General features: G+C 36.9%; 1 protein-coding gene across 1 annotated transcript; it reads right to left on the reverse strand.

The window, feature by feature from the left end:
- Positions 1–3,851: 3,851 nt before the first annotated feature.
- sstr2a (somatostatin receptor 2a) lies at positions 3,852–11,339 on the reverse strand. Its single transcript, XM_056469399.1, has 2 exons — positions 10,963–11,339; positions 3,852–5,900 (listed from the first exon to the last, which is right to left on the reverse strand). Exon 2 carries the CDS (start codon positions 5,831–5,833, stop codon positions 4,694–4,696), a length of 1,140 nt encoding a protein of 379 aa, XP_056325374.1. The 5' UTR covers positions 5,834–5,900; positions 10,963–11,339; the 3' UTR covers positions 3,852–4,693.
- Between the last annotated feature and the right edge of the window lie 1,549 nt (positions 11,340–12,888).

A 12,888-nucleotide genomic window follows, 5' to 3' on the forward strand; every position in this document is an offset into this window, starting at 1 on the left:
GAGCTGAATATGTTCTGTTGATGCCAGCTCAGTATTTACATATTATACATAAACATGGCGTTTTATTTACAAGCGTACAATGGTGGATCAATTGATTGTACATTCATGTGGAGGGTTTATTGTTAAAGCTCTATGAATGAATGCACACGGCTTCATTTCTCATTCGGCGTGTCTTTTTGAGTGATTATTTTAAGGCACTTGCTGTGTCGTTTATTTAATTCATTGTTTTTTTTTTTTATGTCCTCCGAGCAATGAGAATGTAAAGATGTGATTCATTGTCCCTATAAAACAGTCTATATGACAGGATGCATTGAGCACAATTATGGATAAAGGCTGTACAACATTTGTTTTGTAATGAGGTACATATTCAACACGTTGAGGAGGATGTACTTGTTTGAATACTCGTCTTACAATAATAAATGAACAGTATATGGCCTCATTATTATGACCGAGGTGAGTAAACAACATCAGAAATGAAGGTGTGTTTGCATCTCATTTACCAGCTCATGAATATTAATGAAGTACAGCCATTTGTTTACTTCATACTGTAACAACAATTAGAAGATGATAACAAAGTTCTTAATAAATCCAATTAAAAAAATAACTCTACACTTTACAGTTTGTTATATTATTTGAACTAACAATGAACAATAATATACAGCATTTATTAACTTATGCAATAGCAATTTTAACATTTAATATATATATATATATATATATATATATATATATATATATATATATATATATATATATATATATATATATATATATATAATTATTTTTATTATTCTTTTTTTTTTTATCTGAAGCTTTATTTGTAATGGAAGCTTGTTCCTGCCATGGGGGAAAAATTGCAGCTTTAAATAGTTTTAAAGTTTTAGCTTTTCACAATTGTCTAAGAGAAAAAATAAAATTGCAATAAAATTCATTAACTTGCAATTACCAGAAATAAAGTCGCAACTTTGGGGTTATGAAGGTGTTTTTGCATCTCATTTACCAGCTCATGAATATTAATGAAGTACAGCCATTTGTTTACTTTATACTGTAACAACAATTAGAAGATGATAACAAAGTTCTTAATAAATCCAATTAAAAAAATAACTCTACACTTTACAGTTTGTTATATTATTTGAACTAACAATAAACAATAATATACAGCATTTATTAACTTTTGCAATGGCAATTTCAACATTTTAATATATAAATTTTTTTATTATTATAATTTTTTTTTAATCTGAAGCTTTATTTGTTATGGAAGCTTGTTCCTGCCATGGAGAAAAAATTGCAGCTTTAAATAGTTTTAAAGTTTTAGCTTCTCACAATTGTCTAAGAGGAAAAAAAAATTGCAATAAAATTCATTAACTTGCAATTACCAGAAATAAAGTCGCAACTTTGGGGTTAAAATTGCGTAGTATTTTTAATCCTGCAATTCTGAGAGAAAAAAAGTCACAATAACAAGATATTAACTAAAATTGTGTGACAAAATTGAGATAAAATGTCTTAAAATTGTATTTTTTATAGTCCTCGGCAGAAAGAAGTCTCCATAATGAACTAACATGAACAATTAATAAACAATTTGATCAGATTTAAAACTAACATTAGCATCGTTAAAAAATAACGTTGCTTTAAATATATTAATCTTTTATTTTTATTTGTTAATCTTTTATCTTTTATTCACGTTAAGTAATGCATTAACTAATAACGAAATGCTATTGGGACATGCTATTGATTAAAAAAAGGCATCTAAAAAGCACAACTCACAATTGATTCCTATAGAATTGAGATTTATAATGTGACTAAGGTAACAATATTTTAAAAAGCACAAACACACACGTATATGCATAAACTATTGAATTTATATTATACTTAAATATGTTTAATTACTTTTTTCACTGTGCATGAATCGTCTTTTTCATGTGACGCTGTATGAATAAATATTTGGCCAAAATGAGACATCTTAGAAGGCAGCCTACACCTTTTTTTATGCCTGGAAAATGTTGATTAGGCAGCTTTGCTAAGTTTTGTAACTGAGCTCATCTTCCTCTCCTCCCCCACTGCACTGAACACTATGTACAGTATGTTTTGCTCTACCAAAATAAAACTCTACTGGGAACCCGAGGAGAAATAATACGAGGGAAGATTCTTAAATGTAAACCAGATATAAGCAGACGGCGACCATCATTCACAAAACAAACAACAAATAAATAGGCCACAGAAATGTACATCTTTTAGACTTGGAGGAATATTCATTGATGCATGCGTTTAAAAATATCCTGTCAAAAGTATCACACACTAATCTTGCATACAACATCACACACGCACACACAAAAAGCCTTGAATAATAATATTAAGAGGCTTTTAACAAGCATATCTTGGCCTTGTTTTTCCACAGAAGGCTTGAGAGAATAAAATAATGTTTACCTAATGAGGGCCACGATCTTGAATTGGCACTAAAGAGAAGTTTGGCACTGAAGTGATTGAATAAACACACAATATTAACACCAATTCAGAGTTATTTACAATAAATGACATTCGATCCTCATCGCTTACAATGCACCGATCAGAAACCCAAACTGACATGAGCAATTCCAGTGTTGTGACATTTGAGGTAAAATCTCAAGATATAAATTCACATGGAGAGTATATGTTAGAATCATTATTGAAACATCTGTTTATATTTTCCAAAGCAACTCACCACAGAGTTGTGAGATCAATCTGTGAACATATTAGGGTTGTCACTAGGTTTGGGTCGATAGACTATGCCATCGTCCATCGCCGATGACTAATAGACATCACGATGCTAAGCCAGAATCGCGATCCTCCGCCCCACCCCTGTCGCAAACCTGCTCTCGAAAAAAACACACACTGAGGGCCCGTTAACACTACTACGTCTTTTTAAAACGATCCATGTCCACACTGGCGATTCACCAAGCGTTTCTGAACAGCCCTCCGTCCACACTATACAGCTGAAAATGCACATCTCATGACCACACACAGACCAAGACATTGTCATACACTCGTCTGAGCTCCAGGCAGTAAGCGGGTCAGTACACTGCTTCAATCTTTCGCTTTCACGCTTGTACTTATTTTATTTAGCGAAAACGTCAGATACTGTCGGTTGGTTCCTGTTGGTTGTGCACCTTTTTTACCAACCAAGTTTGTAGACGCCATTATAACGACACTGATCACTCTGCCTATTCATGCTAGAGTCCCGCAAATAAAGTGATTGGCAGGTGGTCATTTGTGTGTCACTTATCTTTAATTATTTATGATTTGGTTATGGGTAGAACTAAGACCTTGCAGGTCAGGTAGTTGAAACAGTAGGCTACAAATAATTAATTTGTTATGAATTAATTATTCATAATATGATGACGATGCCATCTTCCATCGTTATGTTTGACATTAGACATCGTACGATGCCTAATTGGTCGACATCGCCCAACCCTAGTTGTCACAATACTGGAATTCGGTACCAATCAGTACTAAAATTTTAAAAACGTCCATTACCTGTTAACATTTGAGGCCGTTCTTAAACAGCGCTGTTTTGACATTGTGTTCACGTGCTCAACAGAAATGACTGTGATTGGCCGTGAAGGTCATCAGTTCACCGAACTCACCGCTGTTTACTGAGTGTAACCACAGATACAGGGACACTGGAGCGTTTTAAAGCCACGATTCTTCAGCGGATCGCTCATATGTCAGCTTATAGACAAACCAACAAATTGACGTGACTTTAAAACACTCCAGTGCCCCTGTATCTGTGGTCTGTATCTCAGTAAACGGTGGTGAGTTCGCTGAACTGATGACCTTCACAGCCAATCATTGACATTTCTGTTGAGCTTGTGAACACAATGGCCAATCAGCGCTGTTTAGGAACGCTCTCAAATGTTAATTGTAAATGGACGTTTTTTAAAATTTCAGTACCAAATGGTACCAAATTCCAGTATCGCGACTACCCTAGAACATATTTTTATATTTTAATTGAGGGAAATAAACATGCGTTATGATGTGACCAAAAAAGTTAGTGAGTTTACAGCAGGGGTCACCAATCTCAGTCCTGGAGGGCCGGTGTCCCTGCAGGATTTAGCTCCAACTTGGCTCAAGACACCTGCCTGGATGTTTCAAGTATACCTAGTAAGACCTTGATTAGCTTGTTCAGGTGTGTTTGATTACAGTTGGAGCTAAAATCTGCAGGACACCGGCACTCCAGGAACAAGTTTGGTGACCCCTGGTTTACAGTATACAACATACTTTGTAGAAATTCTGTGAATTAAACTGCACAACCCAAAAGAAATTACGCTAATCAAGAGGATAAGAGTTGGCTTTCCACAGAACAAACATGATGGATTTTATTTTATTGACATTTATGAGGGAAAAAGCTTGGTTATGGATGTGACATCTCTCCATTATAGATGTGACGGATGTGAAATTGCCACTTGTTTGACTTTGGTAAATCAAATATAATAGTTTGAAAACATTGACAAAGCTTTTACAGTTCTGTAAAAGACAAACCTGCACGAAAAATGTTCGCTAATTTGGCTATTTTCATGCCAAGGTTGACATTTGCATGGAATTGCTCACGTGGTTTGGGTGGCCGGCCAAATAAACATTGATCTTTAAATACAATAAATCTCACCTGCAGATGAGAGTTTCTAACAGGTCATTTGTTATTGTCTAAGACATAATCTCCTCAGATGCTTGTCTGCAGATCTCCATTGAGCAGCGCGGCGTTATGCGTTTCCGTCATGATATCGTTGACCATTCGAGTCCTGTCCTGTCGACTGTCACTTCGGTCGATCTCATCCAACCCCCCGACTCTTTTCAGACACAACACATTTTGGAAACTCTTCTTAAAGTTGTCCGACAGGAATGCGTAGAGGATGGGATTGGCGCAACTGTTGGCGTAACCCAAAACCACCACAAAGTCAAATGTGCTCTTAAGCACAGGTGTTGTAGGAACGGTTCCAGTCACAGACGTAACATTGAAGACGTAAAAAGGCAGCCAGCAGAGGACAAACACCACCACAACAATAGACACCATCCGGGTGACCTTCCGCTCAGATCGCTTTCTTTTAGTGGATCCCACTCGCATGCCAGAGGACTTCACTTTTATCACGATAAGCAGGTAGCACATTGAAATGACTATCAGTGGCAAGAAAAACCCCAGGAAGAATGTGTAGAATATGAAAGCGGTGTAATAGGTGTTTTGCGGCTCCGGCCACAACATGGTACACGTCCTGGCTTCGTTTTTTTTAGCATTCACCCCGCTGTAGATCATAATCGGTAGGTTGACCAGGAGAGATACACTCCACATGCCTAAACTAATGGTTTTGGCCATTCGTGGCTTTCGCCATTTGGTGGATTTGATTGGATGCACTACGGCAAGGTATCGATCAAAGCTCATGACCGTCAGAAAGAAGATACTGGTGAATTGGTTCATTGAATCCACGGTTAGGACGACACGGCAGATAGCAGCTCCAAAAGGCCAATGGAGAAGCGAGAGCTGAATGGCAATGAATGGCAAGCTCAGCATGCACAGCACATCCGCCACCGCCAGGTTTAAGATGTAGATATTCGTGACTGTCTTCATTTTGGCGTAGCGTAGGATGACGTAAATCACCAGCGCGTTCCCACAGAGTCCCACTGCGCAGACTACGAAGTACACAAATGTGATGACCACCGAACCGGTGTGGTCAAAGCCAGGGTGAGTGCCATTGGGAGGGTAAATCTCCAGACCAAAGTCAGACTCATTCCCGGGGAAAAAACTGTCATTGAGCAGGCGGTCGGGGAGGGACAGGTTGGAATTGGGCATAAACGTCCATGTGTCCATTTTGGCGGTGTTTATTCGCCAGGAAAAGCCTTGTGAAGAGAGAGCAGTCTGCAGTTTAATATGAAACCTGTGTGGATTTATAAACACAAGAAGATTTGTGTTAGCAACCAAACTTTTTGATAAATATGGCTTGTTTGCTTTCATTATTCAGTATTCAACTCATTATGCAATGCTGAATACTCTCTTTTGCACTTGTTTTAGGACTTACAGTTGATTAGTATAGAATAGACTCTTTATTGTCATCGTAACAATTAATATTCTTTAATTAGTTTATTACAATACACAAAAATCTAAGTTATTTAATTAAAAATACTTGTTGGCAACATCAAGCAGCATATAAAGAGCTGTTTTTACAGCTAAATATGAATGGACGCAAATAAGACTGTAAATTTCAATTCAATAAGATTTTAATGGCTGCGTCCGGTCTTACATGAAATCAATAAATGAGGATCTGTAGCCCTGATTTGCATGTTTAAATGTTTAAGATTACATTGAGCGTTCAGTAATACTTCAAAATTGAAAACCTGAAGAGTACTAGATCAGCGGTTCTCAACTACGTTCCTGCTCTGCACATTTTCCATGTCTCCTTAACCAAACACACCTGATTCAGATCAGCAGAGACAGAAAGACCTGTAATGGGTGTGACAAAGGAGACATCCAAAACATGCAGTGCTGGTGGTCCTCAAGGAACGTGGTTGAGAAACACTGTACTAGATGATCCATAGAAGTACTTTCGCCTGGTCACTTCATGCTTTTGAGGTAAAAGGGTTTTTGCAGGTTTCACCAAGTCAAATTGAAGACATTTAAGACCTTTTTAAGATTATAAAGCATGAAATTTCAGACTTAAACATGGCTAAACTTTAAGGATTTTGTCTAATAGGACAGCGGAAAAGATAACAATGTAAATGTCTATAAACTAACTGTATGCACATCGATCCAGGTCAGTGTCTTCACCAGATATATTCTATAAAGCTTTGTTAAATAGTTTTATTGAGATGGATTGTTGGTGATTGGGTGGAGGTTGTCCCATTTGGATAGCTTTACATGGACAAAGGAAAATTAAGACCCCTTTAAACTGATTTAAGGCTTACAATACAATATATAAGCGAATTTAAGACTATTAACACCTTTTGTTTTGATATTTAAGACATGTACCCTGGAGAACCCTGGGTGAATACAAGATTTGTTGCCTCAAGTGTACATGTGTGCGGTGGTTTGTGCCCCTAAATAAGATTAAGTCCAAAGTATGTGAGGAAATTGGGCGGCACAGTGGCTCAATGGTTAGCACTGTCACTTCACAGCAAGAAGGTCGCTGGTTCGAGTCCAGTGGGTGGTTCTGTATGGAGCTGGTGTGGGTTTCTTCTGGGTGCTCTGGTTTCCCCCACAGCCATACACATGCTGTATAAGTGAATTGGGTATACACAATTGGCCGTAGTTTATGAGTGTAAATGTGAGAGTGTATGAGTTTTCCAGTGCTGGGTTGTGGCTGGAAGGTCATTCGCTGTGTGAAACGTATGCTTCAATAGTTGGCGGTTCATTCCACAGTGGAGACGCCTGATAAATGAGGGACTAAGCCAAAGGAAAATTAATGAATGAATGAATCCGCACACATGAAAAAAGGGGAATAAATGCTTAAGCAACCACGAATTTTAAATAGCCATTGCAATCTAGGGTGAAAAAACAAAACATTTACCAGATTTTTTTATTCATGCCACATTTATCCATGTGTGTGTTTTGACAGGGTTTATTCACCAGGAACATGTTTGTGAATATAGAGAGAGTCTGCAGTTTAATATGAAATCTGTGTGGATTTATTTGAGATTTGAGTTCACAACCAAACTCATGCTTGAGATAAATCTGCGTTTTATGGGTCTCAAACTAAAGTAAAAACTAACCAAGTGGGAGAATAAACGCACTGATTTGCATGTTAGACTGAAATGAGAGTTCAGTTATATTCCAAGCTTGAATTCATACCTAGAGTATACTAGAGGATCCATTTGAGGTGAAAAAAACAACACGTCAGGTCATGTAAATGTGTGTATTTATTGGCGCCCCCTAAATGGGATTAACCTAAACATTTGGGAGTAAAGCAACACACATGAGGTGGCGCAGAAGGTAGTGCTGTTGCCTCACAGCAAGAAGTTTGCTGGTTCGAGCCTCGGCTGGGTCAGTTGGCGTTTTTGTGTGGAGTTTGCATGTTCTCCCTGCGTTTGCGTGGGTTTCCTCCCGGTGCTCCGGTTTCCCCCACAGTCCAAACACATGCAATAGAGGTGAATTGTGTAGGCTAAATTGTCCGTAGTGTATGAGTGTGAGTGAGTGTGTATGGATATTTCCCAGACATAGGTTACGGCTGGAAGGGCATTCGCTGCGTGAAATATGTGCTGGATAAGTTGGCGGTTCATTCCGCTGTGGTGATCCTGAATTAATAAAGGGACTAAGCCGAAAACAAAATGAATGAAAGAACACCACACATGTACAAAATGTAATCATGGGATAAAATATTTGGCTTGAGCAACTATGAAAATTAAATAATAATTGTTATTTGGAGTGAAAAAGAAACATTCTAATCATCAGATATATATTTGCATATCGTGAGAGATGAGCAGACTGGATTTACACTAATAAATAAATCTATACATATACCTGAATCAGAACTAATAGCCCTCCTGTTAAATTTGTATTTGTTTATATTTTTCCCAAATTTCCCCAAGTTCACACTTGGATATTGTTTGAGAAATGTTAGCAGGTTTGGCATGCTGACCCGGGAGAGAACCCTGAGCTCGGAGATGGTTGAGCCCAGGGCTCCCACCTGGTCAATAGAGCATGTAAGGGGAGAACAAGATCAGGTGGTTCTCGAGAGCTCCCTGTGGTAGAGGAGAAAGGGTGGATGGGGGGGTTCTTCGGAAAACGAAGGTAAGGGAGTAGTTCTAGCTAGGCTACTTATAGTGAGTTTGGATTAATCTGATTGGCTAACTAGTGAATGTAGATGGGTGGCCAGCTGCAGTCAATCATATCACTTGCTCAACTGAAAATTAGTTTGTGAAACTACATTTTTTTAACACAATGCTGGACATAATAGTTTTAATAACTGATTTCTTTTATCTTTGCACAAAATATTAGACTAGATATTTGACTAGTATTCAGCTTAAAGTGACATTTAAAGGCTTAACTAGGGTAATTAGGTCAAAGTTAGGTTAATTAGGCAAGTCATTGTATAACAGTGGTTTATTCTGTAGACAATCTAAAACTAATATTGCTTAAGGGGGCTAATAATATTGACCTTAAAGTTGGTTTTAAAAGTTAAAAACTGCTTTTATTCTAGCCAAAATAAAACAAATAAGACTTTCTCCAGAAGAAAAAATATTATAGGAAATACTGTGAAAATTTCCTGAATCTGTTCAACATCATTTAGGAAATATATTGAAAAAGAAAAAGAAAATCACAGGAGTGTGAATAATTTCAATAGTATATTCATGTGGTCAAAATGGAAAGTAGTTCACTCCAAAATGTATTAGGTAACTAAAAGTAAACATCAAAACTGATTATGGATCCAGTGACATATGTTTTACTTGCCCCGCAATAAGGTCACACGCTGCTAGATATCCAATATTGCTTACAGGTTTGATCTGCAACTTTGGATAAACAAGGACTTTACCTTGTCTGTCTGGTTTCTACAGCTCATTGACTTTTGCCCTAGCAAATATTGGTTTAATTGATCTTCATAGAGCAAACAGCAGGCATATTCGATCTCGCAGAGACCATCTAACAGATGATGCAAGCTTCATATCGCTGTAGCTACAGCTCATCCAGATGAATGAATTAATTTAAAAGTGAAGTACTGCCGCGTTGTTTCTGCCGCTCAGATTAAACAGATCCATCCAAATCGTGTCTGCATCCCACACACTATCACAGCATCTTAAACTGAGAAAGGACATCAGCACCGAAGCCCGGCTGAGATTAAATCACACACTTGAGTTTACACTTGAATGACAGATCCAGAAAATGTATTTTCATAAGCAATTAAGCAGTCAATATCCCACATTTCTTTCTACGTGCACTGTATTCAGCTGTGGAGTCAATTCTCAGCACATTTGCTTAACAATTCTCAGAATTCACTGGATTTATTTGGAAGGATTTGAGCACATATTAATGTTTGTTTTATGCTGCAAAGCTCTGAGAATATTTCCAGATTTCAATAACAAATGTCATTTAAGAGCATTTTTTAATGTAGCATGACAATTGGTCAGGATTGTTGCTGCTATAATAATCATATTATTAATATGTAATGCTAATAAAATACTACTAATCATCAGTAACTTGTTCATTTGGACATGTCAATTACAAGCTGGAAATATTAAAGTACACCTATTGTAAAAAATAATAATATTAAATTAGAAATAAATAAACAAATTAAAATAGATGTGTTAATTTGTTGTGATTTAAAAGGAAAATCAGGGTTATTCCAGCAAATACTAATTTATAAACTATTCTGACGTTAGGACATTGGTATTGTGCTGTCTGAAAATGAATAGACGTCTCAGAGTCTCAGATTTTGCTATTTAATGCAAAAATTAAACAAAGAAAATCTCTAAATGACAACATTTATTTAACAAAAAAAAAAATTAAATTAAGAAATGCCATCAGTAGTTTACAGATTAAAACAACAACATAAAACGTATATTTTACTCAAATATAGCTGTAAATTGTAAATTTAGAGAAGCTGAGAATTGTCTAGTGGTCTTTTAATTATTATTTATTTATTTATTAATTAATTTTTTACAGTGGCTGTACTTTAAGATTTCCAGCTTGTAAAAAACGAACAAATAATTTATGATTAGTATTATATTATTAGCATTACATATTAATAATATGATTATTATAACAACAGCAATTAATTTATACAAACAAATCTGAAACAAATACGAGAAACAAATCTTTTTTTTTTTGACATTATCTGCCAGCTATTTAATACCTAAACATGCTATTAATAACCCAATACATATAAATACACGTATTCACTGTTAGTTTACGCATAAAAAAGTTAAGATAATCATACATAAGATGCTGACACGTTAATTAAAATGTCGTGAAAGACGAGCACTGGAGGCTCTTTCACTTCAGTGATTTACCTGTAGTTATGGGACACCTCTGGAGATCCATTCCTGGAATATGACAGCTTCACATACTTCCATCGACCACCATAATATTACCCCAAAAGTGTGCGAGCGAGTGCGAAATCCGAGTAAGAATACGCGACAGTATTATTTGACACCTCCTGATAAGCCCGCGCGCGCGTGTCCGTCTGTGCGTCAGGACACCGGCAGTTCTCCTCAGATAACAAATGACCGTTAGTTCTCCGGAAGATATTCAAAAAAATCGAACGACGCATTCCAAACTTCAAAAAGCTCTGTTTGAAGTCACGGAAACGAATTTTTGGAACGCGACATTCGAATTCCTTTGGTGTTTTCAGTTAGAGCGGGATACTATCAGTGAGGTAACATCAGACTGCAGCTTCCCGCGCTGCGTGCAGATGGAGCTACTGATCAGCCGATCGAGCGCGCGCTTTCCACCCTCCCTCCTTTATACCGAACGACATGCATTAATCTACACGACGTGAAAGGCTATATTCAGTTGTTTTTGCTGTGTGGTCTTGATAAGCACACGGGAGTATGTCAGGGGTCAAAATAATTATTTATGTGAATCCTCAACAACGTTTAAAATTAGATTAGATTAAAATAAACGCATGTGAATTCATGTGGAATCACGTTCATGAGGAATAAAAGCGACGCTATGGAAACATGACTTCTTGTTCAACTCAATACTTGCACTTTTAATTGAAAACGAGCTGTTAGAAAAATCTGGAACATGTTTTTGTTAGCATAACCAACCATCTGGTGGCTACAGGAACCCTCAAATCTGCCATTTTTGTTAATTGGTACCTACATCCCTTTCAAGGAAAGTCTGTTTACTTGGTGGTCAAATTTGCAACACTTCCAGGAATCCATTTTGTGAAGTCCTTGAATGGGCTCATCTAAAATCTCAAATATTAGGCTACTTAAAAGCACACCCAAAACTGAATTGTCATCATTTACTCACTGTTCACTTGTTACAAACCTGAGTTTTCCTTCTTTTGAACTATAAAAATATTATACTTTGACAAAAGATAACCATTCACTTCCATTGTATTACCAGTTTTCAGCTTTCTTCTAAATGTTTAACAAAATAAAGATACTCATAAAGGTTTGGAACCACTTGTAAATAATAAAAAGTCAGTACATTTTCATTTTAGGGTGGACTATATCTTTAAAACACAAGCGTCAAACTCAGTTCCTGGAGGGCCGCAGCTCTGCACAGTTTATATCAAAATAATTGAATCCTTCAGGCTTGTTTGAGACTTACAGGTAAGTGTATTGGGGCAGGGTTGGAACTAAACTGCAGAGCTGTGGCCCTCCAGGAACTGAGTTTGACATCCCTGCTTTAAAATATTTTTAAATCACCTACAAATTCTTACTTGAGCTAACCCGTGAATTTGGTTTCTTGTGCTCATAGCTTCAAATGAAGCTCATAATTCAGGCTGGGCCAGCCAATGACCATGTGCAACCCTTAAGCACACATTGCTTCTATGGCAACTGGAGCTTCGGAGAGAGCGCAGTAAAAACTCCATTCATTTTCCCCATAGACTCTTAAAAATAAAGGTTCTTTTTTGGCATCAGTGGCTCCATGATGAACTTTTAACATTTACATCAAACCTTTACATTGCAGAGAAAGTCATTATAGTGGAATAAGGTTTTTTAGATGCATACATGAAGGGTTGTTTGGGGAACTAAAAATGGGTTGTTCTGTGCTAAAAACACCCAATTTCAGCTTTTATTTTTTAACAGTGTGTGGAAAATACACTATGGATAAACTTTATTGCTAAAAAAGATTGATTGTTGTGATCTCTGAAGTTGTTAATTGGTTTAATATGCTTTGTGGATTGCAGATGGAAGGGGATTGGCAGTGTAAGGCATATGCCAGAGTAATTGGTGGTTCATTCCTCTGTGGTGATCCCTGAT

This window comes from Danio aesculapii, chromosome 12 (assembly GCF_903798145.1).
Source record: "Danio aesculapii chromosome 12, fDanAes4.1, whole genome shotgun sequence".
In the NCBI taxonomy this organism is placed as follows: Eukaryota; Metazoa; Chordata; class Actinopteri; order Cypriniformes; family Danionidae; genus Danio; species Danio aesculapii.

Excerpts from the sequence above, each read along its gene's own strand:
- sstr2a (XM_056469399.1), bottom strand. The coding sequence starts at position 5,833 with ATGGACACATGGACGTTTATGCCCAATTCCAACCTGTCCCTCCCCGAC.